General features: G+C 55.2%; 1 protein-coding gene across 1 annotated transcript; it reads right to left on the reverse strand.

The window, feature by feature from the left end:
• Positions 1-3,366: 3,366 nt before the first annotated feature.
• TNNI1 (troponin I1, slow skeletal type) lies at positions 3,367-6,383 on the reverse strand. Its single transcript, XM_072845048.1, has 5 exons — positions 6,363-6,383; positions 5,687-5,818; positions 5,511-5,600; positions 4,851-5,027; positions 3,367-3,474 (listed from the first exon to the last, which is right to left on the reverse strand). Exons 1-5 carry the CDS (start codon positions 6,381-6,383, stop codon positions 3,367-3,369), a joined length of 528 nt encoding a protein of 175 aa, XP_072701149.1.
• Positions 6,384-13,079: the final 6,696 nt, after the last annotated feature.

Below are 13,079 nucleotides of genomic sequence, written 5' to 3' on the forward strand. Positions count from 1 at the left end.
GTGCTCAGAGCAGACAGCTGCATTTTCCCCTCAAGATTCAATCCCTGTAAAGAGATGGTTTTTTTCCATGCTTCTAATAAAACTGAAATCCATAAAACTTTGTTTTCCCATGACTGATCAATGTGGTTTTCCACCAGAGAAGGATGAAAGCGGGACATGGTGACTGGGGAGCATCATATTTTGAAAAAGTAAGGGAACTTGCAGAGCAAAGAGTTTTGGGGTTGGGTTTTCCTCTCCCCTCTTAATCTAAAACACAAGGCAGCCATGCAAAGTCATCTATAGCCTACGATGAGTGCATGTGGGACCTTGCTGAGTACACCCCAGCTGGCTTTTACTGCGGCTGCAGAGATGTGCTGGCGAGCCCTGAGGTTTTGCTCTGCAGCAGTTTCGGGTGTCTTGGTGCGCAAGATCTGACGATGAGCTGGACATGGGCACAGGCTGGCTGCCGAGCATCGACCAGAGCCTGGTCCCACCGTACCCATCACCCATATTGCCTTTCATCTCACTACCATCCCTCCCCGCCCCACAAACACCACCCCCTTTTTTTTTTTAATTATCAAATTAGCATAATTGCACTAAGCTCAGAGCAACTGTTCTCGACCCGGACTTGGCTTGCCATTTTCTGCTTCTCTTCCAGGTCTGAAGAAGGCTTTGTTTCCGTGAAACCTCTCTTGTATTTTCCAGCTATACCAGTTGGTCAGGTAACAGTTATTACCTCTCCCTACACACCTTTCTTCCTCTGCCAGGATCGCTGCTGAGTGTGTGAGTTCCCTCTGGGGATAGCGTGCGTGGCGAGATCCCAGGACGCTGCCTCGGCACGGCTCCCACTCAGGCAGCGAGCTCGGAGGGGTGAGATCATAGCCGAAACCTTTTGGCTCCAGTGATGGGGCAGGTTGGGCTGTGGCAGCATCCTGGGATCTCACCACGCATGATCTCCGATCACCTCTGAGAGCACAGTCACTTCCCAGGGCTGTGTCTGCTGGGAGCCCGTCCCGAGGTGCGCAGGGCGAGGACAAGTGGTCAGCAAGTCCTGGCGCCGTGCTAGGCTGGGGCTGCTCCACCTAATTAAGCTTGGAAAGGAAAAAATGGGTGGAAAAAACTCTGTGCTGTGCAACTGCTCCAGTCCATGCAGGGGGTGGTCCTGGCCCCAGTTAGCGGGATGCTGATGGGGAAGGAGGGTCAGGTGGAAAGACAAAGACTGAGCATCTGTGCTTGCTAAGGGAGCAAATGTGTATTTTCCAGCTGACAGCCACCCCTGATCTAACCCTAATGTGGGGAAGAGTTTTCATATTGAGTCTTAAATTCTCTGTAAAGGAGCTGCTGGGTGTTGTGGCAGCCCGAGTGCTAATGACTATGCTAGAAGTAAGTGTTCTCATCAATTGCCATCTGCCCTAACCCGCTTTGCCCAGGGACAAAAGTGAGCAGTTCGGTTCGGTATCCCCGAATTGGCCAAAGGAGAGGATGTGATGCCCAGAGCAATCCAGCTGTCCTGCTGGCTTGGAGCCCAAACCCAAACCCACGTCCCTACAATGGCTCTCCCTCACTTGCACTGCCAGCCACTGAGCTACCCGAGCCTGCTGCAGAAAGTCCTGCAAGAGCCACCTTTTTCTGTCCCTAAAGAAATGCAGTGTTTTTCTGGGAAGACTGAGCTCTGTTGAAGACCGCACACTTTTTGATGCTGTTTCCTTCCAGCCCTGGTGCCTGTCTGGGGACCTGCACTTTGCTCCGAGTTTATAGCATTTTCTGTACTTTACAAACTCACTACACAGGGACAGGGGTGTGCTGCAAAACACCCACAGTGTGGCACAGTTTTGAAACCATGAATGCTGCGATTCCTCTGGATACCTTGGGGACATGGACAAGGCACTGCTACAATCACCAAGAGCACCCGTGGGGGCTGAGCCTCAGCATCTCCTGCAGTTCAACCAGGCAGAAGACCCAGTTTGGTGCAAATTGTCACCAAATGCCCCTCTGGGGATGAGCTGGCACGTTCCCAGCTGCTTGCACTCAACCAGCTGCAGTCTGGGGGGCTGTGATACAGAAAACGATAGGACTAGTGGGGAAGCGCGAGCTGTTTGGCCTGAAAGATGGATTCATCTCATGCTCTCCTGAAACACTGCTCAAATTAAACCTTGAAATGGGGCTGCCCCAGTTCCCATAGCTCCAGTGCCTGTGATGGGACAGCCGGTGGGAGAGTTGGTGCCTGGGTGAGCCAGCTCTGAAGGCTCTTCCAAAACCAGAGGAGCAGGAAGGGTGGGGGGAGCCAGCAGACAGCCATCTCCGCACTGAGACCCAAGCCTTGCTGCTTGGGAGGCTGGTGCATCGTTGGAGCCCAGCAAGGGCTGGGGTGCATGGGAGGGGAGAGGGGTGGCCCATGCATGGGGCCGGGGGTCTCAGCAGAGCTGGTGGAGCACCAGGGACACCAGGGAGCAGCTTGGGGGGGCTGGAAGAGATGAGCCCAAAGCAAGTCTGGTCCCAGGGCATGCTGCTGGCCTGAGCACCAGCACAGGGACATTGCAGGGTGGCAGAAAAGGACCAGGGCATCTTCCCCACTGGGCTGTGGACCAGCACCTGCCCCTGGCCAATGCTCCCACAGTGATGAGCCCACACGGCGCTCTGCCCTGGAGACCATCCTTTAATACATGTGCAGCCACACGGGTACATCTCAGGCTGCACTCGCCAGAGGATGGGGGAGCAGGAGGACCAGCAGCCATCTCCGGGGCCTCTCTGCAGTGGCGGGAGGGGAGGGATGGCCAGTGGCCCCTTGGGGACAGCATGGCCTGTGCAGGTGATACCGGGGAGCCGCTGTGCCAGGGCCGTGCAGGAGCAGGGCTGATGGCAGAGCTGAAAAAAAGAAGCTCAGATCTCCTTCCCACACAGCTGTCCTCGTGTTTCAGCTCGGTGGTGAATTCAGGGTAAGGGCGTAAAGAGCACGGAGGGGCAGCAAGGGAAAGGGAGGCAGGCGGGGGGGAGGAGGCTCTTCTTCTCGATGCTCCTGTGGGAAAGAAACAGAGCAGAGCAGTGGGGCAGAAGAGGACTTTTGCTGAAAGCAGCCCTGCTTCCAGCAGCTTGAAGCTGGTGCCAGCAACACCCGCACTGTGCAGGATGAGTGCAGCACGGGTGGCTGACCCCAGAGAGCCAGGGAGGACAAGCTGGGAGAGGGGGACAGCTGCTGGCAGGGGCTCCATGGCGGGGACGTGTGGGACAGACACCTGCCCCAAGTGTGGGGTGGGAGATGGGGCAGGTGATGCCTTTTTCTGTAATGAGTGGGGAGCGTTTCTGCATTCACCCGGCCACAAGCACAGATCAGGGATGCTGCAGGGAGCACGGGGCGTTGCAGGGGAAGGCGGACCAGTCCCCTACCTCTCACTGGCCCGTGGGGGACTTGGCAGCATCGAACATCTTCTTTCGCCCCTCCATCCCCGACATGGCCTCCACATTCTTGCGCCAATCGCCCACTTCCACGGGGCGCTCCTGCCGGGAGGGACAGGGACGAGGGTTGCAATGGCTGCGTGATGGGGCAGCCGGCAGCCCCATGCTGTCCCACCCCACTGCACAGAGCCCTTGGCCCCAGCACGCAGGCAGCATGGGGAAGGCAGCTGCCCTGTTGCAAACGCCCTCTCCCTTGAGGTCAGATACACCACGTGCCCCTGCACATGGAGCTGGCCAGGAAGATGGCAAACAGCGGTCTGATCTCCGCAGGGAGATCTGCATTCATGTGGATACTCCCCCAAAGCCTGGCTAAGTTGCATCAATGCACCAGAGGGCACAAAAATCCCAGAAAATCTCTTTAGGAGGAAGAAACCAGCACATGGGACTTATTCCAGATTTACACCAGCACACCAGGGCAAACACAAGCAAAAACACTTTCTGCAGAGACCTCCCAGCCCACATAGAACCCATCTCCACCTTCTCCGAGCTTTTGGAGGGGACTGGGATTGCTGGTGTGGCAGTGAGAGCCTGGCAGCGGCTTCTAGAGCAGAAAGGGGAGATGACGGCAGCTCTGGGACCGTGCCCAGGTGTCTGCACTGCCAACCCACAAGCATTCATAGATTACAAGCCATGCCCCAAAATCATCTCACGACATCTAAAATAAACTCAGATCTATTCACCACCTGGCGTTGAGGACTGTAAACACAGTTTTTATCCAAAGGACTGAAAAATGTGCCCTACTAGCAACAGGGGGGAAAAATGGAAAAATAATTGGTAAATGGTATTGGTAAAAAACTAATTGGTAAAACCCCTTTGGGGAGAGGCACTAGGAAAGCAGCACAACTTTGCAGTTGGGGTGCCTGCACACCCCAGGCAGGTTTGGGCATCACTCTCCATCTCTGGTACTCAGAGAGACTTTCCCCTCTCGCATCTCTGCAAAGCCGGTGTGAACTGGGCCATTTATCTCAGGCCAAGCATGCTTGCTGGGCTTGCTCTGTCTTATCTAATCCGGGACTGGGAGTTTCCTGGGTGTTTTCTGGGCATAATTGCACTGAATAGGAGTTCTCCTGGTTCCCTAGAAGACCAAAGACCAAACTCTCTGCAAGTGCAGCTCGGCAGACATGCCAATGGGGCCCCAGCTGAAAGACCCCCACATGTTCTGAGAGGGAAGAGCATCATGGACGTAGCCCTAAATCTCACTTGTTAACGTCCGCCAGTTACCTGGCCTAGTCAAACTGCTCCCGTGTGGTCCTACGACATCCCACAATGGGCAGTGCCTCACACGGACTGCCCCGTGCTGTTTCTGAGGCTTACAAGGGATGAGCACAACCCACACAGGCTTCACAGGGGACCTTGGAGAAGGGCAAGGGCATCCCTAGGAGGTGTCTCCATCTCTGGCCTCTAGAAGAGTCACCCACCTTCTCCGTGTCCTCCTTCTTGACAGACTTCAGGTTGGCTCTCAGATCCATGGAAACCTTGTGCTTGGAGCCCAGCAGAGCCCTCAGCATGGCATCGGCAGAGACGCGGACTCGCCGCAGGGGGGGTCGCTTGAACTTTCCTCGGAGATCAAGCACTTTGATTTTCAGATCTTTAATCTGCAGGTTGAGGAAAGGAGGAAGAGTGGGAGGTCATCGCATGGCTGCCTTTCACAAAAAGCTCCTGTGTGAAGCAGGAGTCTTTACCGACACCGAGCCCCAGAGGGGTCTGCGCCTCTCCTGCAGCCATGAGGACCGCCTTCACCAAGGGACTGTCCACCTGAGCATAGAGCCGTTGTCATTGCCTTGCCCCAGCCTGCTTGGATGGCAGCCATACCATGAGAAGGAGCTCTCAGACCCACAAGGAGTGACCAGAAGAGCGAGGAGGTTGCCTGTGGACCCAGCAGACTGCTTGAGCTCCCTGAGGCAGGGATGAACCTTGTGCTGAGTGATGCCTTGCAGAGCAAATACCAACCCTCAGATAAGGCTGGTGCATGTCCCACATCCAAGCTCAGCCTAGTCCATGACAGACCCCCATCGAGGCCCAAGCTACCATCTGGGAGGGAGTTAACGCTGAAGCAAACAGCCCATCCTGCCTCCTACCTCCCGAGTATTATGGTTGCATTTTGCTTCGATGTCGTATCTCTCTTCATCCACAATTTCAACCTTCTCATGCAGCTCCCTGCACAGGTCCTGGGGGCCAAGCACAACAGGAGAGTGGTGAGCGATGCCCTCCATGTTCCCAAGGACCTCACTCCACCCTCAGACCTGAGAAATACCTGGAGCTGGCTCAAGGAAAGCCCACTGGTGTGCAGTGGTGTGATCCGCTCAGACAGGTATCTTTCCTTCTCTGACTGCTTGTCCACTATCTCCTGCTCCCACTCCTCCTTCGCTTTTGCCAGCATCAAACTCTACAAGCACAAGTAAATGGCAGAAGTGTGAACAGAAGACAGGCTCCTCTGTTCCCCCTGAGCCTCCTTGCGCAAGATCTGTAGGATGGGACAGTCCTGTCTGCCTCCCAAACCTCCTCCCTGCTGTAGCTGTTCTCCAAAATCACTGTGCTGCTGCAACACACATCAAAAACTCCCTACACCTTTTGTGTGGTGACCCTGAAGGCAGGGGGAACAGCAGGGCCAGAGATGCCATGGGGCTGTGGTGGCGGTGGTCCCGATGGATGCTGACCTCTGCACTTTCTTTGCATCGGTTTGCTCTGCTGTGGCAGTAAATGATTTTCCCAAGCCACAACCCAGGGAGCTCCCAAGCTTGTGCTGCAGAGCTGCTGGTGCACAAACACGAGGTTTGTGGCTTTAGAGCAGAAGGTGTCAGAGTCTCTCCCCACCTCAGTAAAGTGGAGGTGAGGGGAGGTTTGTTTAGAGTATGGACCACAAAGCCCACATGAGTGAGGATTTTTGAGAAGACAAGAGGTGGGAATGGGAGCTGCTCCCTAGGGCCCACGCTTCTGCCGTTCCTCATCATTGTCCCACCGACCACGCACTTCAACCACAGCTCCTTTTCCCCAGCAAGACAAACCCCAGGGAGTTTCCAGCCCTCAGGACTCACCTTCAACAAGAGTTTGCGTGAAGCTGTGATCTTGGATTTTCTCTAGGGGAAAGGGGAGAGGAAAAAAAAAAAAAACCACCTTTGAAAACAAACTCACAGCAAATGTAGAGTAGCATTGAGACTGCTCCCAAAAGGAAAGGCACTTACCTCCCTGCAGGCAGGCATGCGTCCAGGAAGAAGCAATAAGGAACAAGAGAAGAGAACAGGGCATCAGTGAATAAGAGTCAAAAAGAGGTGACAGTCAAGAAAAGCATCTCATGTGATTGCAGTTGGCTTCCTTATTTCTTTATCTAATAGTTGCCACCTACAAGTGAGCCAGGTCTAAGATGACAGTGCTCTCTGAAAATTCAGTGGGTGCTCAGGGTCACTGCTCAGAAAGCCAAAATGCCACTCAAACACGGCACACAAGCTGTCACGGTGTCCGTCGTGCCAGCCCCAGCTTGGTCCCTGTGGTTCAGGCCACAACACCCTCATTCACGCGCTCCCCGCGCAGCCGGGGGCTGGCACGCAGGATACTTGGATCCTGTTCAGATTTGCAGGGCTGGGGCATCTCCGTGTCGTTGCTTGATGAAAGCCTTGCAGGGAGGTTTCTCCCTTCTGTTCACACCGGGGAATATGTTATATTTGTATGATGTGCTACAAAGAGCCTCACGGCAAAGCGAGTGGTGCTGCCCACCTCGGATCCCTATTTCGGGATCTAGAAAAGCTCCAAGGTTTGACTCGGGACATTGAAAAGGTTGACAATTTTTATTTAAAGACAGTTTTTGCAAGGGGAATGGCACAGAGGTCTCGAGCATGGGCCGGCTTCCCCCCAAAAAACGGACAAGCTTAGCTGCCATGAGCAGCCCAGTGGCCAGGCAAGGATTTAGCAAAATCCAAGGGAAACTCATGCTACTTACGGCTCTGGCATTGTGGCGTCACACTTTTTGCCTGGGAAAAAAAAAAAAAAAAAAAAAAAAAAAGAGAAAGAAGATGAAACAAAGGAGCAAATCCCAAATCCACCCAAACCCAGAAAGCAGCAGCAGCGGTGGGATGCTCCTGAGGTCTGGTGCTGCCCCGTGCTGTTGGTGGAGGGAAGCGACTCCGCAGCCTCACCATCCCGCTGTGAAACACCAAGACAAACCACCTAGCTCCGAGGAAACCTTATTTCGGGCAAGCTCCAACCTGCCTCCAGCCGGCCCTGCAGGACTCGGTCTCCTGCTCCTCGGGGGTTTTCCCAAGCACCGAGCTGCTCCCCTGCCGGCTGCATCGTCCACCCCAGCTTGGGGCAAGGGGACGGAGGCGAGCATGGCTGGAAAGTTCAGGAGAAACGGGGCTCCTCGGGGCCCCCCACACTGTGTCGGCTCAGGGAGTCCCGTCCCGCAGCTCCCCGTGGGCAACCGCAAGGATGGTGGAGCCAAAACCCATCTCGGGGGTGACGGAGCAAGGGGCAAGAAGTCACGGCCAAGCGGCTGAGCAGATTCCTTTAGCATCCATGTCCCTGGTGAAATACTCACAGTTTCATATTTTAAATTTGCTTGGTAATCCTATGCCCTGGCAGCTGCTTCAAAATGCACTGCCTCGCTAGCTTCCCCGGCACTGCTTCTAACATTTCCCTCTCTTGCCAAGAAGCCGGGGTACCGCATAAGTCTGAGTAATAGAAAAATGTGTGGGAAAATGCCAATCAATTTATTTTTTTTCTCTTTCCAACCAGGAGTAACAAACTGAAGCCACATTTCAGAAAGAAACACCATTTTCCAGTGGTGGGTTTAGTACTTTTCCTTAGAACTGAAATGGCAAAGCTGGGATTTTTTGCCTTGATCTCTTTGCATCTCCCTAAATTTGGAAACTGTTTTAAACCCCAAAGATTCATGCTGGGGGAAAGAAAAAGGAACAATTCTGGTCTCGAACAGCTGCTCCCAGGCGTGCGTGGAGCCCGTGCTGAGCAAATCTCAGTGTGCCTTCGGGAGCAGCTCACCTCCCAGCTCCGTCTGCTTGTCCCTGTCCCCTCCCCGTGGCCGCTGCCGCCTGGCCAGAGCCGTGGCCTGAAGGAATGGAGTTTGTGGGGGAAATGCCATATAATCCCAGCAGGAGTCATCTCCCCTGGAGCCTGCCAGATCCCTGGATTTACAAATTAAAACCCGAATACCTGGATTTTTTTTCTCTCAAAAGCCACATCAGTCAAATGCAGCCAGAGCTGCCGCCTTGGAGGTTTTTGCTGATGCGACAAATGTCCCAGAGGACACGCAGGGAAGGCAGCTCCTCTTGCCTGACACCGGTGCACTGAGCAGGTTGGGTCCCAGCTGTTGCCTCCCCGATTTATTCCAGGGGAGGCAGAAAAGCCGTTGGCTGTCTGGAGGTGAGCAAGGGCTGGGCGAAGCCTCTCAGTGACTCCCACCTTCCCCGTTGGAGCAAAACCCAGCGTCCCTAGAAGGTGGGACCCACACCGCACCTCGGGCTGACGACCTCTACCAAGGTCAATCGATTTTTAGGGCCAGATACTTCTAAATTGGCTTCCCGGAGAACAGCCAGGGCTCAGCTGGACTGGTAAGATGTCCCCAGCAATCTCGTGCAGAGACTTTTGGGCTCCAGCCTGATCTAGAGCATCTGCAAGAGACTTTGCTCTCTGATGGGGACGAGAGGATCTGGACAAGCTAATTCTGCACTGTTTGCATGCCCCCAGCCACGAAAAGCTTAAAAAGCTTACTAAACCATTAAATCACAGAAATCCTTAAAAGCAATAACCCCCAGTCAATCCTGACATCCTCCCGCATCCCAGGGGACGGGACACATACCATGAACCCATGCCCAGCCAGGGCAATGCCCCACACACACTGCTCGCAACTCCAAACCTCACCTCCCTGGTCACACAAGGGACCGTGAGCAGTCAGGCTAGGACACATGGGCAAATGCTCCCCAAAACGGTCCTGTTGTTTGCCAGTTTTCAGGAAAATTGAGCAAATCTCAGCTCCAAAGCCAGGCTGTGGATTTTAGCAGTATTTCTTCCCATCGTGGTCTCACCAATCCTCACTCCAAGAGCAGAGAAAATGTCTGAGCAACCTCAGACAGAGGGAGAAACTCAGACAAATTCACGTGCTGGGGGCTCCTCTCTGTCACGCAAGTACCAGTGGCCTCACGCTCACCCCCGTGTCGCCCCTAGCACACCCGGGGAGTCACAGGTGGGGGGACCCCGGGGCAGCGCCTTACCTCAGGGCCGTGCAGGAGGGAGGTGATGCCTGGCCTCCGGAGAGCCGCACACTGCCGGGGACCGGCGGTGGAGGGGGAGTCTTAAATTGCAGCCTGCCTGCAAGTGGTCAGTAAAAATAGCACAAATCCCCTCTTGTGTGCACACGTTTGCCATGAGCCCCAGTGCCCCATGACGTGCTGCACACACCTGGGGCACCGTCTCAAACACGGGGCGACGTGCGCACATCGCCCGTGCACGTTAGTGCGCCCGTGTTTTATTGAGCCCGTGACCCCCACGCGATTCAGTGAATTCCTGTGCTGTTTGCCTGCGAATCACCCCAGCCTGGCCAGCATTTGCTGACCGATGCCTTACTCACATACGTGTTGTGTGTGAGCACGCAGACATGCCGGGTCAGGCTGACCGTGGTGCAATGGCAATGCCTGTGCAGGCAGGGTGGATTCTTCATGGCTCATCTGCTTTGCTCCTCTCCAATGGAAACCAGCATCTCTGATGCTGGAAAAGCCCTGAGTCTGCAAGGAGGCAGAAACCATGAGCCGAAACACTGCAGTTCTTTTTCTTTGCAGAAAATCTCCTGAATTATTTTTTCTTTTTTTTTTTCCTTTTTTTCCTTCAGAAAGTCTCTGAAGGGGAGGTGGCGGGGGGGGAGCAGCCTGGAGAGCTGATGTGGTGCTGACCCCCATGCACGACGGTGCACACGCGCTGTGCAATGCTGCAAGCACAGAGCGATGTCCCCACGGGAGCACTGCCGAGGGGCCCCCCGGAGCCACCAGAGCTGCCGGAGCAGGAGGGCAAAACCACCCCGGTCCGGGACAGGGCACATTGCTGAGGGAAAACAGCAAAAGTGGGGTTACATCATCAGGCCAGGTGATGGGTTGGGATCAAGGATGGGGCAGTCCCCTCTTTGGGGAGCAAGACCATCCAGACTCACCCAGCACAGCACAGTGGGTTGGGATGCTCAAGCAACTTTCAGCCCCTCACAAGCCCTGATGTTTTCCCCATGAAATTCCTGAAAAGCATCAAAAAAGCTGCTGTCTCGCCCCCCTGCACCCCACAAAGCCCCTTGCCCAGTGTCCCCACTGAGGGAGGCTTCGCAAGGCAGAGGACGGCAGGGGCAGGCGACACCTGTTCCCTGGGATATTTTTAGGGGCAAGTGTAGGAGCAAACAATTCCCAGCGTGCAGCCCAGCAGGGACAATGCCCGGTATTTTAATCCTGAGGCTATTATGGTTGTGGAGGGACACGCAGCTGCATGCGCGGGGCAGCTCCCATGGTGGGGAGCAAAGACAGCCCCCCTGTCCTGCAGAGCAGGGGATGCACGGCTGCCTTCCCCGGCTCCTTCCCCCCGCCTGGACACCCGGGGGGAGCTGTGCCCTGGTGGGGGGCGATGCAGCAGCCCCCAGCTGGTGAGAGGCTGGTGACAGTGACAGTGGCAATGGCAGTGGCAGTCCCATCCTTGTTTGACCTGCACTGGTCAAGTCCCAGCAAGCACAGGAGAAACCCCCCTGTGCCCACCCTCCTCAGGGGCCCCTCCAAGGACGTTTCCCCTTCCCCAGCTCCAGGCGTCAGCACAGCGGATCTGCTCCCAGCCGCAGAGGAGGAGGCTTTATACCAGCCCCGCTAGACCTTTATAAGGCAAAAGCCCCCACGGGGCCATGCCTCCAGCATCTTTCCTCCCGGCTGCCTTGGGACTGTTTTCGGAGCCAAAATTAGCCCGTGACAAAGGCGCTGCATTCCCCGCAGCCGTGCCCCGGGGACCCGACCAGTTCCCGCTGCCTGGGTGACGGGGGCTGCTCCAGATGCCATTTGCTCCAGTCTCAGGTTTCGTCCTCTGCTGGGACTTGGAGTGAGGAGGAGGAAAGGGCAGGCGAGGGATGCGGTAGTGGGACCCCTCGATTCGGGGCTTCAGCATCGGTTTCAAAGCCCCAGCACTGCCATGGGGGGCCAGCAACAGAAAGACTGGCAGGAGCCCAGGATCTCCCTCTTCTAGGACAAGAGGAAATGGCCTCAAGTTGCACCAGGGGAGGTTTAGACTGGATATTAGTGAATTTTACTTCACTGAAAGGGTTATCAAGCATTGGAACAGGCTGCCCAGGGCAGTGGTTGAGTCGCCATCCCTGGAGGTATTTAAAAGGTGTTTGGATGAGGTGCTTAGGGACATGGTGTAGTGGTGGGCTTGGTAGTGTTAGGTTTATGGTTGGACTTGATGATCTTAAAGGTCTTTTCCAACCTATATGATTCTGTGATTCTGTGATCCCTCCTCTCCAGCTGACATGATGAGGACATTTTGGGTCTCCATCCCTGGCTCGCAAACCGCAATGAGCTGCCTCAAGATGAGGGGTTGTTTTATGAGGTACCACCTGAGGTTGTGGGCACCCTCTGAGCTGCTGTCAGGTTAGGAAGGGGACAGGCTGGGAATCTATGGGGCAGACCAGTGCTGAGGCCAAATTCAAAGCAAAATAATATCCTCCCGTTCCTGGGAGCCACTGATTCAAGTGAAGGATTCCCCATGGGCTGCCACCGAGGGGATGGATGCCAACAGAAAATTCCCAGAAAGCTGTATGGGGAGGCCAGACCCACCCAGGACCAAGTCCCCAGGGACAGCCTGCTTGTCCCTAAACGTCCCAGTGGTCCTACAGGTCACCTGTGTTCGGTCTCTTATGAGTGGACAACCTTGCATGTGTTTAGATGGACATGGGCAGTTTCTCTCTCCCTCTGGACATGCTGAGTCCCTGGAGGGTGCTGGTGCTTCCTCATTGTTGGGCATCAGCCCCACAAGCATGGCAGGGGCTACCACGGCTGCCGTCCGGCTTTGGGAGAACTGCAGTGGGGCTGCAATGGTCCCTGGCTCCTTAAGGTATTTGGCATCCAAATTCAAAGGTATCTGACCCCTGTGAGCAGTTTGGTTGCCCCACGTGAAGCCTATTTCCCTGAAGAAGCAGACTTGCAGGGGTGCTGGAGGGATCCCTTTCCCTCCTCAAGGCCCTGGAGCCATCCCATTCATCCTGACCTTGCCCTCTTCCAAGCACCATCCTTGTTTCTTCAACCTCGACGGCTTTCACAAAGACAACGGGCTTCCCAGGGCATCCAGGACAAACTTAGAAACAACAGCTGAGCCTCTGTTGTCCTTTGGGACCTCACACTACAAAGACATCCATCCCACCCCTTAGGTGCCACGCTCAGAGCCAGCCTCAAATGCCAGGGCAGATGGCAGGAGCCCACCAGCTGCCTCAGGTTTCTCACCGGGCTGGGACAGAGGATGCCCCACAGACTCACCACGGGGTGGGAGAAGGTTTTCCCCCTGTGGAACAGCTCAGAGACACAGGGACATTGAGGTCACCTCCTACAAGCAAGGTGATTCCAAGGTTGCCGGACTGCAGTGTCACATCGCAATGAAGTTGTGAGGGTCCGTGTGAGTTGTCCTGATGA

Source organism: Ciconia boyciana, chromosome 23 (assembly GCF_034638445.1).
Source record: "Ciconia boyciana chromosome 23, ASM3463844v1, whole genome shotgun sequence".
Taxonomy (NCBI): Eukaryota; Metazoa; Chordata; class Aves; order Ciconiiformes; family Ciconiidae; genus Ciconia; species Ciconia boyciana.